General features: G+C 39.2%; 4 protein-coding genes across 4 annotated transcripts; all 4 read right to left on the reverse strand.

The window, feature by feature from the left end:
• Positions 1 to 3409: 3409 nt before the first annotated feature.
• LOC115522956 (keratin-associated protein 21-1-like) lies at positions 3410 to 7323 on the reverse strand. The gene is made up of 2 exons (XM_030328497.1): positions 7145 to 7323; positions 3410 to 3584 (listed from the first exon to the last, which is right to left on the reverse strand). Exons 1-2 carry the CDS (start codon positions 7321 to 7323, stop codon positions 3410 to 3412), a joined length of 354 nt encoding a protein of 117 aa, XP_030184357.1.
• Positions 7324 to 10997: 3674 nt separating this feature from the next.
• Positions 10998 to 11249, reverse strand: LOC115522957 (keratin-associated protein 21-1-like). The gene has a single exon (XM_030328498.1). It carries the CDS (start codon positions 11247 to 11249, stop codon positions 10998 to 11000), a length of 252 nt encoding a protein of 83 aa, XP_030184358.1.
• A 9844-nt stretch (positions 11250 to 21093) lies between these two features.
• On the reverse strand, positions 21094 to 21315 carry LOC115522959 (keratin-associated protein 21-1-like). Its single transcript, XM_030328499.1, has one exon. The coding sequence runs from the start codon at positions 21313 to 21315 to the stop codon at positions 21094 to 21096; it is 222 nt and encodes a 73-aa protein (XP_030184359.1).
• A 3684-nt stretch (positions 21316 to 24999) lies between these two features.
• LOC115522960 (keratin-associated protein 21-1-like) lies at positions 25000 to 25296 on the reverse strand. Its single transcript, XM_030328500.1, has one exon. The coding sequence runs from the start codon at positions 25294 to 25296 to the stop codon at positions 25000 to 25002; it is 297 nt and encodes a 98-aa protein (XP_030184360.1).
• Between the last annotated feature and the right edge of the window lie 705 nt (positions 25297 to 26001).

The raw sequence follows: 26001 nt of genomic DNA on the forward strand, positions 1-26001 counted from the left end.
TTGGTTTTTTGAAAAAATAAACAAAATTGACAAACCTCTAGGCAGACTTCTCAGAAAGAAAAGGGAGAAGACCCAAATAGATAAAATCATGAATGAAAATGGAATTATTACAACCAATCCCTCAGAGATACAAACAATTCAGGGAATACTATGAAAAATTACATGCCAACAAATTGGACAACCTGGAAGAAATGGACAGATTCCTAAACACCCACACTCTTCCAAAACTCAATCAGGAGGAAATAGAAAGCTTGAACAGACCCATAACCAGCGAAGAACTTGAATCAGTTATCAAAAATCTCCCAACAAATAAGAGTCCAGGACCAGATGGCTTCCCAGGGGAGTTCTACCAGACGTTTAAAGCAGAGATAATACCTATCCTTCTATGCTATTCCAAGAAATAAAGGGAAGGAAAACTTCCAGACTCATTCTATGAAGCGAGTATTACTTTGATTCCTAAACCAGACAGAGACACAGAAAAAAAGGAGAATTACAGGCCAATATCCCTGATGAATAGGGGTGCAAAAATTCTCAACAAGATACTAGCAAATCACATTCAATAGCATATAGAAAGTATTATTCACCACGATCAAGTGGGATTCATTCCTGGCCTGCAGGGCTAGTGCCATATTCGCAAATCAATCAATGTGATACATCACATTAATAAAAGAAAGATAAGAACCATATGGTCCTGTCAATCGATGCAGAAAAAGCATTTGACAAAATAAAGCATCCCTACTTAATAAAAACCCTCGAGAAAGTCGGGATAGAAGGAACATTCTTAAACATCATAAAAGCCATTTATGAAAACCCAGAGCTAATATCATCCTCAGTGGGGAAAAACTGAGAGCTTTCTCCCTGAGATCAGGAACACGACAGGGATGTCCACTCTCACTGCTGTTGTTTAACATAGTGTTGGAAGTTCTAGCATCAGCAATCAGACAACACAAGGAAATCAAAGACATCAAAATTAGCAAAGATGAAGTTAAGCTTTCACTTTTTGCAGATGACATGATATTATACATGGAAAATCCAATAGACTCCACCAAAAGTCTGCTAGAACTGATACAGGAATTCAGCAAAGTTGCAGGATACAAAATCAATGTACAGAAATCAGTTGCATTCTTATACACTAATAATGAAGCAACAGAAAGACAAATAAAGAAACTGATCCCATTCACAATTGCACCAAGAAGCATAAAATACCTAGGAATAAACCTAACAAAAGATGTAACAGATCTGTATGCTGAAAACTATAGAAAGCTTATGAAGGAAATTGAAGAAGATATAAAGAAATGGAAAAACATTCCGTGCTCATGGATTGGAAGAATAGATATTGTTAAAATGTCAATACTACCCAAAGCTATCTACACATTCAATGCAATCCCAATCAAAATTGCACCAGCATTCTTCTCAAAGCTAGAACAAGCAATCCTAAAATTTGTATGGAACCACAAAAGGCCCCAAATAGCCAAAGTAATTTTGAAGAAAAAGAGCAAAGCACGAGGCATCACAATCCCAGACTTTAGCCTCTACTATAAAGCTGTCATCATCAAGACAGCATGGTATTGGCACAAAAAACAGACACATAGACCAATGGAATAGAATAGAAACCCCAGAACTAGACCCACAAAAGTATGGCCAACTAATCTTTGACAAAGCAGGAAAGAATATCCATGGGAAAAAAGACAGTCTCTTTAACAAATGGTGCTGGGAGAACTGGACAGCAACATGCAGAAGGATGAGACTAGACCACTTTCTTTCACCATTCACAAAAACAAACTCAAAATGGATAAAGGACCTGAATGTGAGACAGGAAACCATCAAAACCCTAGAGGAGAAAGCAGGAAAAGAGCTCTCTGACCTCAGCCGCAGTAATTTCTTACTTGATACATCTCCAAAGGCAAGGGAATTAAAAGCAAAAATGAACTATTGGGACCTCATGAAGATAAAAAGCTTCTGCACTGCAAGGGAAACACTCAACAAAACTAAAAGGCAACCAACGGAATGGGAAAAGATATTTGCAAATGACATATCAGACAAAGGGCTAGGATCCAAATCTATAAAGAGCTCACCAAACTCCACACCCGAAAAACAAATAATCCAGAGAAGAAACAGGAAGAAAACATGAATAGACACTTCGCTAAAGAAGACATCCAGATGGCCAACAGGCACATGAAAAGATGTTCAACATCGCTCCTCATCAGGGAAATACAAATCAAAACCACACTTAGATATCACATCACTCCAGTCAGAGTGGCTAAAATTAAGAAATCAGCAGACTATAGATGCTGGAGAAGAGTGGAGAAATGGGAACCCTCTTGCACCATTGGTGGGAATGCAAACTAGTGCAGCCGCTCTGGAAAAGTGTGCGTAGGTTCCTCAAAAAATTAGAAATAGTCCTACCCTATGACCCAGCAATAACACTGCTAGGAATTTACCCAAGGGATACAGGAGTGCTGATGCAGAGGGGCACTTGTACCCCAATGTTTATAGCAACACTCTCAACAATAGCCAAATTATGGAAAGAGCCTAAATGTTCATCAACTGACGAATGGATAAAGATATTGTGGTTTATATACACAATAGAATACTACTTGACCTTGAGAAAGAATGAAATATGGCCTTTTGCAGCAACATTGATGGAACTAGTGAGTGTTATGCTAAGTGAAATAAGTCATAAGAGAAAGACAGATACCATATGTTTTCACTCTTATGTGGATCCTGAGAAACTTAACAGAAGTCCATGGAGGAGGGGAAGAGACAAAAAAGAGGTTAGAGAGGGAGAGAGCCAGAGCATAAGAGACTCTTAAAAATTGAGAAAAAACTTGAGGGTTGGTGGGGGATAGGAGGGAGGGGAGGGTGGGTGATAGGTATTGAGGAAGGCAACTTTTGGGATGAACACTGGGTGTTGTATGGAAAACCAATTTGACAATAAATTTCCAATTAAAAAAATGGTGGATGGGAAAAAAAGAGAAGAAATGCTTGTATGATATCAAGAAAGAGATCCGGGTACATGAAATGTATTGTCAGTCCAATATTCAAGAGAGACCATAACACCTAAGGAAAGGAGGCTTTCTCAAGAGAGACTAGAGACATTTGATAAAAGGAATGAAACATCTTTATTGAGAATAAGCGATTTGCCCAAATGTGGGATGTTCAAATCCTTGCTACAGTCACAACACAGAATCCATATTAAGGGAGTAAAGCCAACACTTTTAGGAAAACTGTTAGATGATACTCCATAGCCTCAAGCCACAAGATGCCATATTACAAATGTTACAGGAGGTCAAATCTTCTATGACACATGCAATGTTCCCGATATATAAATCTTGGGGTATAGATCCTTGAATGAGCCTTCTCTTAAGTGTGTCATTTCAGAAGCAAGTGGGGTTTGGACAGTGATGTTCTAGCAGCAAGAGGAATAACATCTTCTATAGAAAAATGGCCGGTAGCCACAGAAGTTGGAGCCATAGCCATAGCCACAGCCATATCCGGTGCCATAGCCACAGCAGGAGCCATAGCCACAGCCATATCCTGAGCCATAGCCACAGCCATAACGGAGGCCATAACCACAGCCATAATAGGGACCGCATCCACAGCCATAGCCATATCCGCAGCCATAGCCACAAGAGTTGCAGTAGTTGCAACACATCTTGCCAAGAGAAGAGAATTCACGTGGGTTGTGGGAGGATGTGGTGAAGTGCGTGTCTTCTACTTGCTTTGGACCCTTATATACTGTCAGTAATTAGCAGAGCATGTCACTCATCCCCTGACTTACCCAACAAATATGTAAGCAACTGTGCTGTGCCAGTCACTGTCAACAATCAACAATGTCTTGGGCAATGTAAGCTCATTATTAAGGAGACTCCAGGTTTATTAAAGAAGAGCATTTTATTTCATTCTGCCAAAAAACATTTCTCAGTAGAATCATGGACTCTAAGTAAAACCAAAATCCATGTTCACAATCTCCAATCATTTAACAAGAAGGCTGAGGGGTTTTTAGGAAATATTTCTCCTTCTTGATCTCTCCACACTCGTAAAACATCTACCTCTGTCCATAAGGAAAGAAAAATTCTTCTCCTTTCTGGAATCATTGCAACATCTTACCAGGCTTCTTGCACCCACATACCTGCTGCAGATACCTACTCGCTCTGTGTGGTAAAAGCTAGGGATGATGCCCATTTCATGACACAGAAAATCCCTCAACACCATTGAAGTGCCTCATGTCAAATGTCAAAAGTGCTGAGATTGAGAAACCTACCTTTATAGCCTCACATCTATAAATGAGATTCTCTCTTTACTCGTGTCTATGTCCAAAGATTCCCCTCCTTCTCAAATAAACTGAAAGTCCAACCCTTTCATCACCATATATATGGGGGGGGGGGAGTTGTTTATTTGTTTGTGATGTTTTTGCTTATCTTCAATGTCCAGGTCACTATGCTCATATCCAGGCAGATTCCAAAATTTAAACTATTTTTCACTGTAACAACAATGAAATCCTAGGTGGAAACGAGTACAAGTTCAGGTATCATTTCTTCTACTCCATACTCAAATTTTAACAACTCAATATTCTGCCTGAGAAGTTTCATTTTTAGATATTTTTCCTTCGGTTGAGAATATTTTTACTGTTTTTTTTTCTCTAATATTGCTTATGTGTTATCTGATCACTCCACTATGCTTCATCCCTAACAACAAATTTAAAACATATATATCCCCTTACAAATGTTCTTTACCTTTAATTTTCCTACTTTTCCATCATTATTGAAATTCAAAACCATAAATTCCAATGCACGAGTTCCCTGAAATACATGATACTTTTTAAACAGCCATCTCTGGTCACAATGCCCAAAAACTACTGAAAAACACTTCCTATCTTTATTGCCTTATTTCTGTACACTTCCATTAAGAGCTCGGGACACTGATGTTTAATGGCAAAAAAAAAAAATCTTTTCTTCTTTGTGTCCTTGAATCATCGGTTAGTTCTAAGCATAGTGCCTGGCACATAATCTCAACTCAATATTTCTGCCAATAACAAACAGACACATTAAAACAAAACCATGTTCAAACGTTGGTATCACTTAGAATCTATAAGAATGTGGATATAGGTCATAATGTTCTCAATTCATTCAAGCCGAAAGTTCCAAATGTTCATTGCTAAAACAGGTACAAATTTCACCTTTTGAAGATGACTGTTAGTTTTCAAAGTTATTTCTCCAGATATACAAGTTATCTCACATGCCTAATAAATGAAATAGAAATACTACTTACTAGAAATAGAAAGTATGAGATACGTGCCTAATAAATACTATTCTGCCCTCTTTCAGGTAGTGTTCAATGAAAATGAACCTCCTGAAACCATAAGTTCTATGTTCAACAAACTGTAATGATTGGAATTGACTCTCCCTGTGTATACAATTTTCTCACCTCTGATTTATCCAGAACACAGTCAGTCCCCAAAAATGACTTACAGATGTCCCATCTGTGAGAATTGTCCAGCTCTTGAAAGAACATCTCTTTCCTCGTCAGTAAGACACATTATATCCTGGGCGTGGTTTCCCTCCAGGACTGACCTTGATGGCAGAGCCATCTTCCTTGGAACTGGCCAAGTTGTGGAGTCTCCAGAACCAAGGTTCTCAGACCCAGAATTTGTTCAGTGACCCTTGCCATGGAGACGAGACAGGGAGTCTTTTATTCTGCTGGTTGAAATTGTGTCTGAAAGACAATTTTTGTTGTAAGATCTAAATGTTAGAGGTCTGGAAAGGCACATGAGAGAAGCACACTGAAATCAGAATCCATCAAAGAAGTACGCACTCAAACTCAGAAAATCAACTGGAACTATTAATTACATTTTATATCTGCTCCATTAGAAAGCCCATTTAAGACACTAGCCATTGTTCTTTTGTACTAAAACTCGTGGCACCACTGATCATACCAAAACTTTACGTATTTCTCTTTCTACTTTACATTTACAACTGTCCTTTCTAGTATTTCTGGAACCTGACATCAGTTCATGTGACAGAAAATGTCAAAATACATCCTTGAACTAACCCTGCAATACTTCAGTCTTCTCAAGGATGCTGTTTTATTCACACCATAGGAATTATCTCTCTAAATTTATCTGAATTAATTCTTTTTTTTTTAACCTACTAGAATGAAACCATCTGACAGCAAGAAATTCACCTATAATTTTTCTACTGTGCCTTCAGAGTGTATGACAGTTCCCTTTCAAAAACATTCAAAATGATTTGGAAATTAATTGAATTAAATCAATTTACTGAAACTCAGTATATGCCAACAAATGTATTTGCACTTCCATCAAAATGCAGATAATACAATATCACGTTTTTCTTTTGCTTCTCATTTCCTTAGTTTCTTACATCTCAACAGAGGCGGCTCCCAATTTCTCATTAATCCCAAAATTTCTCTCTTCAACCCCATTCATCCTCGAAGCACTCAGGCCATACTTCCTCCCCCTTGAGCTTGTGTCACAACTTCCCAAAGAGGTGTCCTAACTCTTCTTCTTACCCCTCCAGCCTTCAGATCCATTCTAGATACAGTGTTACGTCAAGGACATAGTTCTTACACAGTGTGATTTATGTTGCGGTGTTATGGATACAAGAAATAGGAGAAGACATTATCTCCGATGCACATAGAGGAGAAAGGTTTATATTATATCTAGGAAGAGACCCAGGTTCATGAAATATATTGTTGCCCGAGTTTCAAAAGATGCCATACACCTCAAAAAGGAGTCATTCATTAGCAAGAACACAGAGATTACTTAGGAAAAAAATGAAACATTTTTATTGAGAATAAGGGATTTGCCTCCCTGTGGGATTTTAGATATGTTGCCACAGTCTCAACAAAGAACCCAGATTAGGGAAGTAAAGACAAACATTTGGAAAATAGTCAGAGGATACCACATAGCCTTCAGCCACAGGAAGCCTTCATACCAATGCTAAGTAGAGGTCACAATTACCGAAAGCATGCAATTCATTGGATATAGAAATCTTGGGGTATAAATCAATGAATCAGCCCTCCCTTAAGCCGTGCCACTTCAGAAGCAAATGTCTCTTGGACACTGATGTTCTAGCAGCAAGAAGAATAACATCTTCTATACTAAAATGGCCGGTAGCCATAGCAACCAGAGCCATAGCCACAGCCACAGCCATATCTGGTGCCATAGCCACAGCAGGAGCCGTATCCACAGCCATATCCACAGCCATAGCCAGGTCCATAACTACAGCCATAATAGGGCCCATAGCCACAGCCGTAGCCATAGCCACAGCCATAGCCACAGGAGTTGCCGTAGTTGCAACACATCTTGTCAAGAGAAGAGATTTCACATGGGTTGCGAGAGGATGTGGTGAACTGTGTGTCTTCTACTAGCCTTGGACCTTTATATACTGTCAGTAATTGGCAGAACATACCATTCATCCCCTGACATACCCAACAAATATGTAAGCACTTCTGGTATGCCACTCACTGTCAACAATCAATAAATGTCTTGGGAAATGTGACTTCATTCTGTTGGAGTCTCCAGTTATATTTAAAGAACAACATTTGAATTTGCTCTGCCAAAGAATTCTCTCACTAGAATCATGGGCCATATGTAAAACTGGTACCCACCTTCACAACTTGTTGTCAATTAATTTACCTTATGTAGCATCGTTGAAGGACATTTAGGAAAATTTTGTCCTCTTGATCTCTCCTCTTTCCTAAGCTATCTACCTGTCCCCATAGGGAAGGAAATAACTCCCATCTCCTTTCTGGAATCATTGCAAATTTTTGTCTGCCTTCTCACACCCAGATACCTACTGCAGATACCTACTAGCTCCATGTGTGATAAAGGAGGGAAGATGCTAATTCCAGCCAACAGAACAAAGCCCAACAACACTGAATCTTCTGCTGTACAATGCCAATAGTGTTGAGATCTAGAAACCTTGGTTTGTAACCTCACATCTATATATTTTCTCTTTATTGGTGTCTAATTCCAAATTCTTCCTTTTTTTCTCAACTAAACCCATTATTCAATCATTCCATTGCCAGACATAAAGTCAAAAAGAAAACAAGGAAGGAAGGAAGGAAGGAAGGAAGGAAGGAAGGAAGGAATTAGAAAGAATGAAAGAAAGAAAGAGACAAAGAAATAGAGAAAGAAAGAAAGAAAAAGAAAGAAAGAAAGAAAAGAAAGAAGAAAGAAAGAAAGAAAGAAGAAAGAAAGAAAAGAAAGAAAAGAAGAAAGAAGAAAGAAAGGTGTCTCTGTTTTTTGTTTGTATGTTGTTTCTTTGGATGTTTCTGCTCATATTCGTTGTCTACTCTACATCAATCACCATTTTATGAATCTGGCAGAATCCAAATTTGTATTACTTTTACTGTGACAACTCTAAAATCCAAGCTGCTAGGCAAGCTGCAGGAGTACAAACTCAGGAAGATCATTCCTTCTACTCCACGCTAAAATTTCCCATCAAAGAAATGTGTGACATCCAGTCTTTTACTCAATGCTTTCACCTGGGAATTTCATAACACTGCTGATTTCCTTTCCTGTGATCTTTCCTTTCTAGACATTTTTCCTTCAGTTGACAGTATTTCCTACGACTTTTAGACTGCTCTATCTGATCACTCTGCTCTAATTCATCCCTTACCAGAAGTTTAAGGAAAATATACCCACTACAATTGTTCTTTGGCTTAATTTTCTCTACTTTTCTACCATTCTTGAAATTCACAGCTATAAACTCTAATGCACAAAATCCCTAGAATACACACTTTGCTTTTCTAACACCCCCTTTCTTGTCACAATACTCCTGAACTATTGGAAAAGTTTTCCAACTTTCTTGCAGTATTTCTAACCTGAACTTTCCATTCAGGTTTCTGAATACAGATCCATAAGGGCAGAAACATAATCTCCTCTTCTGTGCACCCCTCTTTCCAGATGAAGTAGAGCCTGGCACATAATTTGAATTCAGGCAATATTTCCCCAGTAAAGAAATGCATTAAAACAAAATCGTGTTCAAATGTTGGTGTGCCATTAGAAGTTATAAGATAATTCAATATATTATCACCATGTTCTCATTCCATTCTACTCTTTCCATCCTGAAAGTCTCAAAAGTTTTTAACTAGTGAGACTCAAATATCACATTTTGAGGATACTTGTCCATTTATGAACACCTTGTCACATATGTGCAAGTTATCTTATATACCTAATAAATTTTCGACCCTTTATGGATATGTAAATTGTGATATACACGCCTAACTAATGATGTTCTTCCCTACTTCAGAAAGCCTTCAAAGACAAGGAACATAATGGAACAATGAGTAGATTTTTAACAAACTGTAATTATTAGAATTCCTTCCCCTGTCTGTAGGATTTACCCACCCTTGACTAACCCAGAGCACAGGCAGTCCTCAGAACAGACTTAGAATGTTCCATATTGAAAACTTCAAACCCTTGACAGAAGCTCTGTTTCTTCCACAGCAGGACTCTTAATATACTGGGCATAACCTCATGCCAGGGCTGACCTTGATGGCATGGTTATCTTCCTTAGAATTGGCCATGTTGTGGATGGAGGCTTTTAGCTCCAGTGTCCTCAGACTCAGACTTTCTTCAGTGACTTTTGTCATGGAGATGAGACAGTGAGTCATTTTTTCTGCTGGCAGAAATTGAGTCTGAAGACATTTTTTTCTGATGTACGCTCTAACTATTAGAGTTCTGGAAGGCACATGAGGAAAAGACACTTTGGTAAGAACCCAACACAATAGTAAGCTCGCAACTCCCAAACTATCCCTTCCTTTTTTCCACTACAATATGTGGCACCACCAATCAAACCCCAACCTTCATGAATTTCTCTTTCCCCTTTATACTTACAACTGTTCTTTCCAGTATTTCTTTCAAATGGCATCAGTTCATTTGACACAAAATGTCAAAATACTCCTTGAAATATCTCCTCAATCCTTCAGCCTGCAATCTCTTCCCCAGTAAGATGTTTTATTGCCTCCATAGGGATGATCTCTCCAAATTAATTTCAAATAATTCCTACTTAATTTTAAATATCGCCATGAGAGTGTCAACACTCTGAGAGCAAGAAAGTACTCCAAATTTTCCTCCTGTATCTTCAGAGTGTAGGATAGTTCCCTTTCAAAAACATTCTAAACTATTTGTGAGTTAAGAGACTCACAAATCAATTTCCTCACTCTCAATATATGCCAACAAATACATCCGGACTTCCATTAAATTACAGATGATACAATACCACATCTTTCTTCTAAATTTTCCTTTCCTTAGTTCATTAGACACCTGAGTGCATTTCTAATTTCTCATTAATGTGGAAACTCCCGCTTCCATTCCATTCATCCTTGAAGTACTCAGGCCACACCTCCTCTCCCTGGAGCATGTGTCACAACCTCCTAAAGAGGTAACATCCCTCCTTGCCTTTCCCCTCCACCTCCATTTTACATAGAGTGTGATTTCCAGATGAAAGTTCTGAAATATCTGTAATTTGTGTTGAGGTGTGAGGGCCTGGGCATGAGGGGTGGAAGACACAGGTAGAAAAGGCATTTTCTCTGATGCACATAGAGAAGAAACTTTTGCATTATATGAAGGAAGAGCCCTCATGTTCATGAAACATATTGTCACCTAGATTTTCAAGAGGAGTCATATAACTCCAAAAAAAGGAGTAATTCACAAGCAAGAACACAGAGATCTATTAGAAGCAAAGAATCATTTTAATTGAGAATAAGGAATTTGCCCAACTGTGGGGTGTTAGGCTAGTTGCCACAGTCAGATGACAGAATCCAGAATAGGGGAATAAAGACCAACATTTATAAAAGAGTCAGATGAAACCACACAGCCTTGAGGCACAAGATGCCATTCTAAAATGTTGCTTGGAGGCGAGAGCCTCTGTGAAGCATGCAATTTCGTGGATATAGAACTGTGAGGTATGAATCCTTGATTCAGCCCTCTCATTAGATGTGTCTTATTTAGAGGACAATGGGGTGATGTTCTAGCAGCAAGAAGAATAACATCTTCTATAGCAAAATGGCTGGTAACCATAGCAGCCGGAGCCATAGCCACAACCACAGCCATATCCGGGGCCGTAGCCACAGCAGGAGCCATATCCACAGCCATATCCACAACCAGAGCCACAGCCATACCGGGAGCCATATCCACATCCATAGCCACGTCCATAACTCCAGCTGTAATAGGGGCCATAGCCACAGCCGTAGCCACAGGAGTTGCCGTAGTTGCAACACATCTTGTCAAGAGAAGAGATTTCACGTGGGTTGCGAGAGGATGTGGTGAACTGTGTGTCTTCTACTAGCCTTGGACCTTTATATACTGTCAGTAATTGGCAGAACATACCATTCATCCCCTGACATACCCAACAAATATGTAAGCACTTCTGGTATGCCACTCACTGTCAACAATCAATAAATGTCTTGGGAAATGTGACTTCATTCTGTTGGAGTCTCCAGTTATATTTAAAGAACAGCACTTTAATTTGGTCTGCCAAAGAATTCTCTCACTAGAATCATGTGCCATACATAAAACTGGTACCCAGCTTCACAACTTGTTGTCATTTAATTTACCTTATGTATCATCGTTGAGGGACATTTAACGAAATCTTATCCTCTTGATCTCTCCTCTTTCCTAAGCTACCTACCCCATAGGGAAGGAAATAACTCCCATCATATTTCTGGAATCATTGCAAATTTTTACCTGCCTGCTCACACCCAGATACCTACTGCAGATACCTACTAGTTCCATGCGTGATAAACGAGGGAAGATGCTAATTCCAGCCATCAGAACAAAGCCCAACAACACTGGAACTTCTGCTGTACAATGCCAATAGTGTTGAGATCTAGAAACCATGATTTGAATCTCGCATCTCTATATTCTCTCTTTATTGGTGTCTAATTCCAAATCCTTCCTTTTTTTTCTCAACTAAACCCTTTATCCAATCATTCCATTGCCAGACATAAAGTCAAAAGAAATCAGGGAAGGAAGGAAGGAAGGAAGGAAGGAAGGAAGGAAGGAAGGAAGGAAGATGGAAGGAAGGAAGGAAGGAAGAAATGAAGGTGTCTCCTCTTTTTGTTTGTATGTTTGTTTCTTGGGATGTTTCTGCTTGTCTTCATTGTCTACACTTTACATCAATCACCATTTTACAAATCTGGCAAAATCCAAAATTTGGATTACTTTTTACTGTGACAACTAAAAAATCTAAGCTGCAAGGCACTACAAACTCAGGAAGATCATTCCTTCTACTCCTCGCTAAAATTTCCCATCAAAGAAATGTGTGACAACCAGTCTTTTACTGAATGATTTCACCTGGGAATTTCATAAAACTGCTGATTACCTTTCCTGTGATCTTTCCGTAGTAGACATTTTTCCTTCAGTTGACAGTATTTCCTACTACTTTTTAGACTGGGATATGTGATCCCTCTGCTGTGATTCATCCCTTACAAGAAGTTTAAGGAAAATATACCCAGTACAATTGTTCTTTACCTTAATTTTCCCTACTTTTCTACCAACATTGAAATTCACAACCATAATCTTTAATGCACAAAATCCCTGAATACACACTTTCCTTTTCTAATACCCCCTTCCTTGTCACAATACTCCTGAACTACTGGAAAAGTTTTCTAGCTCTATTACATTATTTCCAGTACCTTTCCATTCAGGTTTCTGAATACAGGTCCATAATGGCAGAAAAATAATCTCTTATTCTGTCCAACCCTGTTTCCCTATGAAGTACAGCCTGGCACATAGTTTGAATTCCATCAATATATCTCCAATTAAAAAATGCATTTAAAAAACCGTGTTCAAATATTGCTGTGCCATTTAGAAATTATAAAATAATTCAATATATTAATGCAATATTCTCATTCCATTCAACCTGAAAATCTCCAATATTCTTGGAACAAGAGAGTCTCAAATTTCACACTTTAAAGACAGTTGTCTGCGGGTGCCCGGGTGACTCATTGGTTAAGTGTCCAACCTCAGCTCAGGTGATGTCTTACAGTTTGTGAGTTCGAGCCCCATGTAGAGCTCTGTGCTGACAGCCTGGAGCCTGAAGCCTGATTCAGATTCTGTGTCTCTTTCTCACTCTGCCCCTCCCACGCTTACACTCTTCCTCTCAAAAAAAGTAAATAAATAAATAAATGAAAAAAAATCCAAATGATTGATTAAATAAATAAATAAATAAATAAATAAATAAATAAACATAGTTGTCTGTTTGTGAACACATTATTCCATATGTTCTTCTATGCCTTATAAATAACAAGAACTTTACTAGATATGTAAATTATGATATACGTGCCTAATAGATTATATTCTTCCCTCCTTCAGAAAGCCTTCAAAGACAAGGAACAAAATGGAACAATGAATAGGTTTTCATCAAACTGTAATTATTAGAATTCTTTTCCCTGTTTGTACGATGTACGCATCCTAGACTAACTCAGAGCACACTCAGTCATCACATCAGATTTAGAATATCCCATGTGTGATAATTCCATCCCTTGAGAGAAGGCTTAATTCTTAATCAGCAGAACACTTAATATACGGGGCATAGCCTCCATCCAGGGCTGACCTCGATGGCAAGACCATCCTCCTTGGAATCTGACATGGTTTAGAGTCCTGGCTTAGGATCCTCACGCTCAGACTTTGTGCAGTCACCTTTGCCATGCATATGAGTCAGTGATTGGTTTTTCACTTCTGGTTGAATTTGAGTCTGAAATACATTTTCTATTGTAGGATCTAAAGGTGAGAGCTCTGGAATGGCACCTGAGGAAAGGACACTGAAGTCAGACCCCAACAAACCGAACGTTCTCAAACTCAGAAAGGACTGGGCTTCTCATCCCATTCTTGTATACGCACCAGGGAAGACACTAAAGGACACCATTAAAGCCCTACTCCTTCCTCTTTTCAACTGAAAATTGTGGCACCATTGATCATACCCAACACACAATGAATTTCTCTTCTCCTTTCTGTTTGGTACTGCCCTTTCTGGCCATTCTTTCAACTTGATCAGTTCTTTTGACACCAAAATCAAAGTACCACCCCAAACTATCTCTCCAATAGATAATGAACCTTCATTCTCTTCCCCAGGAAGCTGTTTTATTCTCTCCAAGCAAATTATGTGTCTAAATTTGTCATAATTAATTTGTAAAATATTTATTAACACCAACAAAATGTAAACACCCTGAGAGTAGGAAATTCATCTGCAATTTTTCTACTGTGCATTCAGTGTGTAGGATGGTTCTCTTTAAACACATTGAAAAGTATTTGTCAATTAAGTGACTTAAATCAATTTATTCAAACTCAATTTATGCCAACATATATATTAGCAAATCCATCCAATTCAGATAATATGATACCATGCATTTCTTCTAACATACCCTTTCCTTGCTTCTTTACACCTTAGCTGAGGCAGCTTCCAATTTCGCAGAAATACCAGAAACTCTCTCTTGCATCACATGCCTCCTTTATGTGATCAGGCCACACCTCCTTTCCCTTGGGCTTCTGTCTCAACCTCCCAACAGGTGCCATCCCTACTCATCCTTGTCTTTTCCCTCCACATCCATTCTACCTACAGTGTGATTTCCAGGGCATGGTTCTGCAATACTGTGTGATTTGTGTTGGAGTGTTAGGGATATGAGAATTAGGTGGAGAAGACATTATATCAGATGCATATAAGAGTAGTAATGCTTGGGAGATTTTCTGGAAGACGGTGGCGTAGGAAGACACTGGGCTCACCGAATCCTGCTGATTACTTAGATTCCACCCACATCAGCCTAAATATCCCAGAAAACTGCCAGAAGACTAGCAGAATGGATTCTCTGGAGCCAAGCGTAGACAAGAGGCCACAGAAGAGGGTAGGAAGGGCGGACAGGTGGTGAGCACTACAGGGACTGGTGGGAGGGAGCCTGGGTGGTGGAGGGGCAGCTCGCCCAGGAAGGCAGAGCCCTCGAGTCTGGCTTGCAAAAGTAGAGGATGGAATGTGTTCTGACACAGAACAAAGGCAGAGTGTGTTCTGACAGCTAGCGGGACTTAACATCTGGAATGTTATAAGTCAAAAGTTCTGCTCTGAGAGCAGGAGGACTAGAGGACAATGGGAGGGAGAGTTGTTGAGTCCCGGAGGACAGAGCTCAGCTTGGCAGGGAAGAAAGGTGCTGGGAAGCGCCATCTCACTCGCCCACCCCCCAGACAAAATCCCAAAGGGAACCGGTTCCCGTCACTGAACTTGCTTGCATTGCGCAAACACCCAATGCTGTGCTTCTGTGGATCCATCCCTCCAACGGGTGTGCTTCCCACCTGGTGCCACAGGGCCCCTTCTGAAGTGGACCACCATAGACAAAGGGAGCTGAGCTTGCCCCTCCCGCCCTTGTGCACCTTGCAGATACCCCCCCCCCCCGGCTAATACTACGCCAGATCCCATAGAAACAGCACCACAAGCCTGGCAGTGTTCAAGTAGCCCAGACAGGGGCCACACCACTCCACAGTGAGTCCTGCCTCTGGGAGAGGGGAAGATAAGGTACACACCAGTCTGACTGTGGCCCCAGCAGTGGGCTGGGGGTAGACATCAGGTCTGACTGCAGCTGTGCCCACCAACACAAGTTATTCCAGACAGCACAGAGGAAGAGTCCTGCAGTTCCGCGCCACTCCAGGGACTATCCAAAATGATGAAACGGAAGAATTCTCCTCAAAAGAAACTCCAGGAAGTAGCGACAGCTAACGAACTGATCAAAGACAATTTAAGCAATGTAACAAAATGAATTTAAAATAATAGTCATAAAATTAATTCACTGGGCTTGAACAAAGTACAGAGGACAGCAGAGATCAAGGGACAAAGAAACAGTCAGGAGGAGCTAAAAATACTTTAAATGAGCTGCAAAATAAAATGGAGACAACCACAGCTCGGATTGAAGAGGCAGAGGAGAGAATAGGTGAATTAGAAAATAAAATTATGGAAAAAGAGGAAGCTGAGAAAAAGAGAGATAAAAAAAATCCAGGAGTATGAGGGAAGAATTAGAGAACTAAGTGATGTGATAAAACGCAATAATATACGCATAATTGGGATTCCATAGGAGGAAGAGAGAGAGTAAAGTGCTGAAGGTGTACTTGAAGAAACCATAGCTGAGAACTTCCCTGATTTGGGGAAGGAAAAAGGCATTGAAATCCAAGAGGCACAGAGAACTCCCTTCAGATGTAACTTGAATCGATGTTCTGCATGACATATCATAGTGAAACTGCAAAATACAAGGATAAAGAGAAAATTCTGAAAGCAGCTAGGGATAAACATGCTGTAACTTATAAAGAGAGACCAATAAGACTCGTGATGGATCTCTCTACTGAAACCTGGCAGGCGAGAAAGGAATGGCAGGAAATCTGCAATGTGATGAACAGAAAAAATATGCAGCCGAGAATCCTTTATCCAGCAAATCTGTCATTTAGAATAGAAGGAGAGATAAAGGTCTTCCCAAAAAAACAAAAACTGAAGGAATTCATCACCACTAAACCAGGCCTACAAGAGATCCTAAGGGGGATCCTGTGAGACAAAGTACCAGAGTCATCACTACAAGCATGAAACCTACAGACATCACAATGACTCTAAATCCAATCTTTCTATACTAACACTGCATGTAAATGGACCAAATGCTCCAACCAAAAGACATAGGGTACCAGAATGGATAAAAAAACAAGACCCATCTATTTCCTGTCTACAAGAGACTCATTTTAGACCTGAGGACACCTTCAGGATGAAAGTGAGGAGATGGAGAACTATCTATCATGCTACTAGAAGTCAAAGGAAAGCTGGAGTAGCCATACTTATATCAGACAAACTAGACTTTAAATTAAAGGCTGTAACAAGAGATGAAGAAGGGCATTATATAATACTTACAGGGTCTATCCATCAGGAAGAGCTAAAAGTTATAAAGGTCTATGTGCCGAATATGGGAGCCCCCAAATATATAAAACAATTAATCACAAACATAAGCAACCTTATTGATAAGAATGTGGTAATTTCAGGAGACTTTAACACTCCACTTACAACAATGGATAGATCATCTAGACACAGGATCAATAAAGAAACAAGGGCCCTGAATGATACATTGGATCAGATGGACTTGACAGTTATATTTAGAACTCTGCATCCCAAAGCAACAGAATATACTTTCTTCTCGAGTACACATGGAACATTCTCCAAGATAGATCATATACTGGGTCACAAAACAGCCCTTCATAAGTATACATGACTTGAGATCATACCATGCATACTTTCAGACCACAATGCTATGAAGCTTGAAATCAACCACAGAAAAAAGTCTGGAAAACCTCCAAAAGCATGGAGGTTAAAGAACACCCTACTAACGAATGAGTGGGTCAACCAGGCAATTAGAGAAGAAATCAAAAAATATATGGAAACAAACAAAAATGAAAACAACAATCCAAACGCTTTGGGATGCAGCGAAGGCAGTCCTGAGAGGAAAATACATTGCAATCCAGGCCTATCTCAAGAAACAAGAAAAATCCCAAATACAAAATCTAACAGCACAGCTAAAGGAAATAGAAGCAGAACAGCAAAGACACCCGAAACCCAGCACAAGAAGAGAAATAATAAAGATCAGAGCAGAAATAAACAATATAGAATCTAAAAAAACTGTAGAGCAGATCAATGAAACCAAAAGTTGGTTTTTTGAAAAATAAACATAACTGATAAACCTCTAGGCAGACTTCTCAGAAAGAAAAGGGAGAGGACCCAAATAGATAAAATCATGAATGGAAATGGAATTATTACAACCAACCCCTCAGAAATACAAGCAATTATCACAGAATACTATGAAAAATTATATACCAACAAACTGGACAACCTGGAAGAAATGGACAAATTCCTAAACACCCACACACTTCCAAAACTCAAATAGAAAGAAGAAATAGAAAGCTTGAACAGACCCATAACCAGCGAAGAACTTGAATCAGTTATCAAAAATCTCCCAACAAATAAGAGTCCAGGACCAGATGGTTTCCCAGGGGAATTCTACCAGAAATTTAAAGCAGAGATAATACCTATCCTTCTCAAGCTATTCCAAAAAATAGAAAGGGAAGGAAAACTTCCAGACTCATTCTATGAAGCCAGCATTACTTTGATTCCTAAACCAGACAGAGACCCAGTAAAAAAAGAGAACTACAGACCAATATCCCTGATGAATATGGATGCAAAAATTCTCAGTAAGATATGAGCAAATCGAATTCAACAGCATATAAAAAGAATTATCCACCATGATCAAGTGGGATTCGTTCCTGGGCTGGAGGGCTGGTTCAATATTTGCAAATCAATCAATGTGATACATCACATTAATAAAAGAAAAGATAAGAACCATATGGTCCTGTCAATCGATACAGAAAAACCATATGACAAAATTCAGCATCCCTACTTAATAAAAACCCTCGAGAAAGTCGGGATAGAAGGAACATTCTTAAACATCATAAAAGCCATTTATGAAAAGCCCAGAGCTAATATCATCCTCAGTGGGGGAAAAACTGAGAGCTTTCTCCCTGAGATCAGGAACATGACAGGGATGTCCACTCTCACTGCTGTTGTTCAACATAGTGTTGGAAGTTCTAGCATCAGCAATCAGACAACACAAGGAAATCAAAGACATCAAAATTAGCAAAGATGAAGTTAAGCTTTCACTTTTTGCAGATGACATGATATTATACATGGAAAATCCAATAGACTCCACCAAAAGTCTGCTAGAACTGATACAGGAATTCAGCAAAGTCGCAGGATACAAAATCAATGTACAGAAATCAGTTGCATTCTTATACACTAATAATGAAGCAACAGAAAGACAAATAAAGAAACTGATCCCATTCACAATTGCACCAAGAAGCATAAAATACCTAGGAATAAACCTAACCAAAGATGTAACAGATCTGTATGCTGAAAACTATAGAAAGCTTATGAAGGAAATTGAAGAAGATATAAAGAAATGAAAAACATTCCGTGCTCATGGATTGGAAAAATAAATATTGTCAAAATGTCAATACTACCCAAAGCTATCTACACATTCAATGCAATCCCAATCAAAATTGCACCAGCATTCTTCTCGAAATTAGAACAAGCAATCCTAAAATTTGTATGGAACCACAAAAGGCCTCAAATAGCCAAAGTAATTTTGAAGAAGAAGAGCAAAGCACGAGGCATCACAATCCCAGACTTTAGCCTCTACTACAAAGCTGTCATCATCAAGACAGCATGGTATTGGCACAAAAAAGACACATAGACCAATGGAATAGAATAGAAACCCCAGAACTAGACCCACAAACGTATGGCCAACTAATCTTTGACAAAGCAGGAAAGAACATCCAATGGAAAAAAGACAGTCTGTTTAACAAATTGTGCTGGAAGAACTGGACAGCAACATGCAGAAGGTTGAAACTAGACCACTTTCTCACACCATTCACAAAAATAAACTCAAAATGGATAAAGGACCTGAATGTGAGACAGGAAACCATCAAAACCCTAGAGGAGAAAGCAGGAAAAAACCTCTCTGACCTCAGCTGCAGCAATTTCTTACTTGACACATCCCAAAAAGCAAGGGAATTAAAAGCGAAAATGAACTATTGAGACCTCATGAAGATAAAAAACTTATGCACAGAAAAGGAAACAATCAACAAACTAAAAGGCAACCAACGGAATGGGAAAGATATTTGCAAATGACATATCAGACAAAGGGCTAGGATCCAAAATCTATAAAGACCTCACCAAACTCCACACCCGAAAAACAAATAATCCAGTGAAGAAACAGGAAGAAAACATGAATAGACACTTCTATAAAGAAGACATCCAGATGGCCAACAGGCACATGAAAAGATGTTCAACATCGCTCCTCATCAGGGAAATACAAATCAAAACCACACTCAGATATCACATCACGCCAGTCAGAGTGGCTAAAATTAAGAAATCAGGAGACTATAGATGCTGGAGAGGATGTGGAGAAACGGGAACCCTCTTGCACCATTGGTGGGAATGCAAATTGGTGCAGCCACTCTGGAAAACAGTGTGGAGGTTCCTCAGAAAATTAAAAATAGTCCTACCCTATGACCCAGCAATAGCACTGCTAGGAATTTACCCAAGGGATACAGGAGTACTGATGCAGAGGGGCACTTGTACCCCAATGTTTATAGCAGCACTCTCAACAATAGCCAAATTATGGAAAGAGCCTAAATGTCCATCAACTGATGAATGGATAAAGAAATTGTGGTTTATATACACAATGGAGTACTACATGGCAATGAGAAAGAACGAAATATGGCCCTTTGTAGCAACGTGGATGGAACTGGAGAGTGTGATGCTACGTGAAATAAGCCATAGAGAAAGACAGATACCATGTTTTCACTCTTATGTGGATCCTGAGAAACTTAACAGAAGTCCATGGAGGAGGGGAAGAAACAAAAAAGAGGTTAGAGAGGGAGAGAGCCAGAGCATAAGAGACTCTTAAAAATTGAGAAAACTGAGGGTTGGTGGGGGATAGGTGGGAGGGGAAGGTGGGTGATGGGTATTGAGGAAGGCAACTTTTGGGATGAGCACTAGGTGTTGTATGGAAAACCAATTTGACAATAAATTTCCAATTAAAAAAATGGTGGATAGGAAAAAAAGAGAATAAATGCTTGTATTATATCAAGAAAGAGACCCGGGTACACGGAATATATTGTCAGCCCGATGTTCAAGAGAGGCCATAACACCTCATGAAAGGAGGCTTTCACAAGAAAGAACAGAGACATTTGATGGAAAGAATGAAACATTTTTATTGAGAATAAGTGATTTGCCCAAATGCGGGATGTTCATATCCTCGCCACAGTCACGTCACAGAATCCATATTAAGGGAGTAAGACCAACACTTTTTGGAAAACTGTTAGATGATACTCCATAGCCTCAATTCGAAAGATAACATGCCACAAATGTTACTGGAGGTCAAATCTTCTATGACACATGAAGTGTTCCCGATACATAAATCTTGGGGTATAGATCCTTGAATGAGTCTTCTCTTAAGGTGTGTCATTTCAGAAGCAAGTGGGGTTTGGACAGTGATGTTCTAGCAGCAAGAGGAATAACATCTTCTATAGAAAAATGGCCGGTAGCCACAGAAGTTGGAGCCATAGCCATACCCACAGCCATATCCAGTGCCATAGCCACAGCAGGAGCCATAGCCACAGCCATAACGGAGGCCATAACCACAGCCATAATAGGGACTACATCCACACCCATAGCCATATCCGCAGCCATAGCCACAAGAGCTGCCATAGTTGCAACACATCTTGCCAAGAGAAGAGAATTCACGTGGGTTGTGAGAGGATGTGGTGAAGTGTGTGTCTTCTACTTGCTTTGGACCCTTATATACTGTCAGTAATTACCAGAGCATGTCACTCATCCCCTGACTTACCCAACAAATATGTAAGCAACTGTGTTGTTCCAGTCACTGTCAACAAACAATAATGTCTTGGGTAACGTGAGCTCATTAATATGGAGACTCCAGTTTTATTTAAAGAACAGCATTTTAATTCAATCTGCCAAAAAAAAAATATTTCAAGAGAATCATGTGCTTTAGGTAAAACTGGAATCATGTTTACAACGTCCTATCTTTTAACATACTTTATATAATAAGGCTGAGGGAAATTTTGGAAAGTTTTGTCCTCCTTGATCTTTCCACACTCCCAAAATATCTACCTCTGCCCATAAGGGAAGAAATACTTCATCTCCTTCCTGGAAACATCGCAACATCTTGCCAGGATTCTGACATCCAGATACCTACTGCAGATACCTACTAGCTGCATGTGGGAGAAATGAGGGAAGACTCTAATCCCAGCCACAGAACAAACCCCAACAACAATGAAATATCTGCTATACTATGCCAATAGTGTTGAGATCTAGAAACCTTGGTTTATAACCTTGCATCTATAGCTTCTCTATTTATTGGTGTCTAATTCCAAATATTTCCTTTCTCTTCAGGTAAACCAAATATAAATATAGAAGCATTCCATTACCAGACATGAAGTCCAGAAAAGAACAGGAAGAAAGAAAGAAAGAAAAGAAAGAAAGAAAAGAAAGAAAGAAAGAAAGAAAGAAAGGAAGAAAGGAGGGAGGGAAGGAGGGAGGGAAGGAGGGAGGGAAGGAAGGAGGGAAGGAAGGAGGGAGGGAAGGGAGAAATGAAGGCGTCTCTGTTTTTTGTTTGTATGGTTGTTTCTTGGGATGTTTTTGCTTATCTTCATTGTCTAGGCTTTACATCAATCACCATTTTATGAATCTGGCAGAATCCAAAATTTGCATTACTTTTTAATGTTACAACTATAAAATCCAAGCTGGAAGAGAGTACAAATTCAGGAAGATTATTCCCTCTACTCCACACTAAAATTTCCCAACAAAGAAATGTGTGACATCCAGTCTTTCACTAAATGCTTTCAACTGGGAATTTCATAAAACTGCTGATTTCCTTGCCTGTGATCCTTCCTTAGTAGACATTTTTCCTTCACTTGACAGTATTTCCTACTACTTTTTCTAATACTGGTCACTGGTCTATCTGATCACTCTGCTGTGATTCATCCCTTACAGGAAGTTTAAGGAAAATATATCCATTACAATTGTTCTTTGACTTAATTTTTTCTACTTTTCTACCATTCTTGAAATTCACAGCTATAAACTCTAATGCACAAAATCCCTAGAATACACACTTGTTTTTCTAACACCCTCTTTCTTGTCACAATACTCCTGAACTATTGGAAAAGTTTTCTAGCTTTAATTGCATTATTTCTAGTACCTTTCCATTCAGACCTCTGGATACAGATCCATTACGGCAGAAGAAAGCATCAGTATCACCAGTAGGTAGAGTTCCTGGCACATAATTTGCAATCAGTCAATATTTCCCCAATTAAAAAATGAATTAAAACAAAAATGTGTTCAAACGTTGGTGTGCATTTAGTAGTTATAAGATAATTCAATATATTATCACAATGTTCTTAATCCATTCAAGCTGAGAGTCACAAATGTTCTTTGAGTGAGGCTCAAATTTCACATTTGGAGATAGTCATCGGTTTATGAACACATTTTTCCTATTGTATAAATTATCTTATATACCTAATAAATGATTAACCCTTTACTGGATTTGTAAATTATTATACACGTGCCTAATTTGATATTCTTCCCTCTTTCAGAAAGCCTTCAAAGACAAGAACATAATGAAACAATGAGTAAATTTTTAACAAAATTGTAATTATTAGCATTCCTTTCTGCTGTTTGTAAGTGGTACCCACCTCAGATTAACCCAGAGCACAGTCAGTCCCCAGAAATGACTTACAAATATCCTATCTATGAAAACTATTCAACCCTTAAAAGAAGCCTTATTTATTCATCAGCAAGACACATTATATCCTGGGCATAACCTCACTTCAGGGCTGTCCTTGATGGCAGAGCCATCTTCCTTGGAATTGGCCGTGTTTTAAAGTCTCCTAGCTCCAAGTTCCTCAGATCCAAACTTTGTGCAGTGACCCTTGTCATGGAGATGAGAGAATGAGTCATTTTTTCTATTGGTGGAAATTGAGTCTGAAAAGACATTTTCTGATGTAGGGTCAAATGTTAGAGATTTGGAAAGTCACATGGGGATAGAACATTGAAGTCAGAACCTAACAAAGTAGTCAGCCCTCAAACTCGGAAAATCAACTGGGACTATTAATCTCATTCTTATATGTGCCCCAAACAAAGAGAGCTCATTTAAAGCACTAGATCATTGCTCTTTTCTACCAAAAATTGTGGCACCACTGATCATACCCAAAACTTAATGAATTTCTCTTTCCTCTTTATACTTACAGTTGTTCATTCTAGTATTTCTTTCAACGGGCATTAATTCATTTTACACAAAATGTCAAAATACCTCATTGAACTAACTCTCCAATACTTCATCCTGCACTCTCTTCCCAAGGATGCTGTTTTATTCCCTCCATAGGAATTATCTCTCTAAATTTATCCAAATTAATTCTTTTTTTTTTTTTTTTAATTTTCACTTACTAGAATGGAAATGCTCTGACAGCAGGAATCCTGTCTACAATTTTGCTCCTGTATCTTCAGCATGTAGGATAGTTCCCTTTAATAAACATTCTAAACTATTTGTGAGTTAAGTGACTGAAATCAATTTCCTCACTCTCAATATATGCCAACAAATACATCCAGACTTCCATTAAAATACAGAGGATACAATACCACATCTTTCTTCTAAATTATCCTTTCCTTAGTTCATTAGACACCTGAGTCCATTTCTAATTTCTCATTAATCCTGGAAACTCTCTCTTCCACTCCATTCATCCTTTAAGTACTCAAGCCACACCTCCTCTCCCTTGAGCTTGTGTCACAACCTCCTGAAGAGATGTCATTCCTCCTTATCTTTCCCCTCCACCTCCATTCTAGATACACTGTGATATCCAGGTGACAGTTCTGAAATACTATGTGATTTGTGTTGGGTTTTGAGGACCTTAGCAAGAGGAATATGAGAAACAGGTGAAGAAGACATTTTCTCTGATTCACGTATGAGTAGAAATGCTTGTATTATATCAAGGAAGAGCCCCAGGTTCATGAAACACTGTCAGCCCAATTTTCAAGAGAAGCCATAACACCTGAAAAAAGGAGTAATTCACAAGCAAGAACACAGAGACGTGTTAGAAGCAAAGAACCATTTTATTGAGAATAAAGGATTTGCCCAACTGCGGGGTGTTAGGATTGTTGCCACGGTCACAATGCAGAATCCAGATTAAGGAAGTAAAGACCAATATATGAAAAAAAGTAAGATGATACTATACAGCCGCAAGATGCCATCCTACAATAGCTGACCAGTGGTCAAAGCCTCTGTGAAGCATACAATGTCTTGGATATAGAAATCTTGGGGTATGGATCCTTGATTCAGCCCTCTATTAAGGTGTGTCATTTCAGAAGCAAATGTGGCTTGGACAGTGATGTTCTAGCGGCAAGAAGAATAACATCTTCTACAGCAAAATGGCCGGTAGCCACAGCAACCAGAGCCATAGCCACAGCCACAGCCATATCTGGTGCCATAGCCACAGCAGGAGCCATAGCCACAGCCATAATAGGGGCCATATCCACAGCCATAGCCACAGGAGCTGCCGTACTTGCAACACATGTTGTTGTCAAGAGAAGAGAATTCACGTGGGTTGCGAGAGGATGTGGTGAACTGTGTGTCTGCTACTAGCCTTGGACCTTTATATACTGTCAATGATTGGCAGAGCATGCCATTCATCCCTTGACGTTCCCAACAAACATGTAAGTAGCTGTGGTGTGCCAGGCACCGTGAACAATCAATAATGGCTTGGGATAAATGAGCTCATTATTTTTGGACACTCTTGTTTTATTTAAAGAACAGCATTTTAATTCACTCTGCCAAAGAATCGTCTCACTAGAATCATGTGCTGTCCATAAAACTGATACTCGCCTTCACAACCTCCTATCCTTCAATATATATAACAAGGCTGAGGGGAATAGAAAAATTCTGCCCCTCTTTTTTTTTTTTTTAAGTTTATTCATTTATTTTTGAGAAAGAATGAGAAAGCAGGAGAAAGCAGAGAGAGGGAGAGAAAGAATCTGAAGTAGCCTCTACACTGTCATGACAGATCCCAAAGCTAGAACTCACAAACCTTGAGATTATGACCTGAGCGCAAGTCAGACACTTAACCAACTGAGCCACCCTGTAACTCCTGATCTCTTCTCTTTTGTAAAATAGCTGCCTCTGCCAATAGGGAAGAAAATAACTCCTATCTCCTTTCTGGAATCCTTGCTACTTTCTGCCAGGCTTTTCCCACTCACCCTCAACTTCCATTCCTCCACCCCTTTGTTCAATCCTCCTCAAATCCCAAGAAGCAGTTCAACATCTGATAATTCATTCACTTTCACTGGGACACTGACTATTAATAAGTTTGGAGAACTGTGCTATATATGCGTGTATCTT

This window comes from Lynx canadensis, chromosome C2 (assembly GCF_007474595.2).
Source record: "Lynx canadensis isolate LIC74 chromosome C2, mLynCan4.pri.v2, whole genome shotgun sequence".
Taxonomy (NCBI): domain Eukaryota; kingdom Metazoa; phylum Chordata; class Mammalia; order Carnivora; family Felidae; genus Lynx; species Lynx canadensis.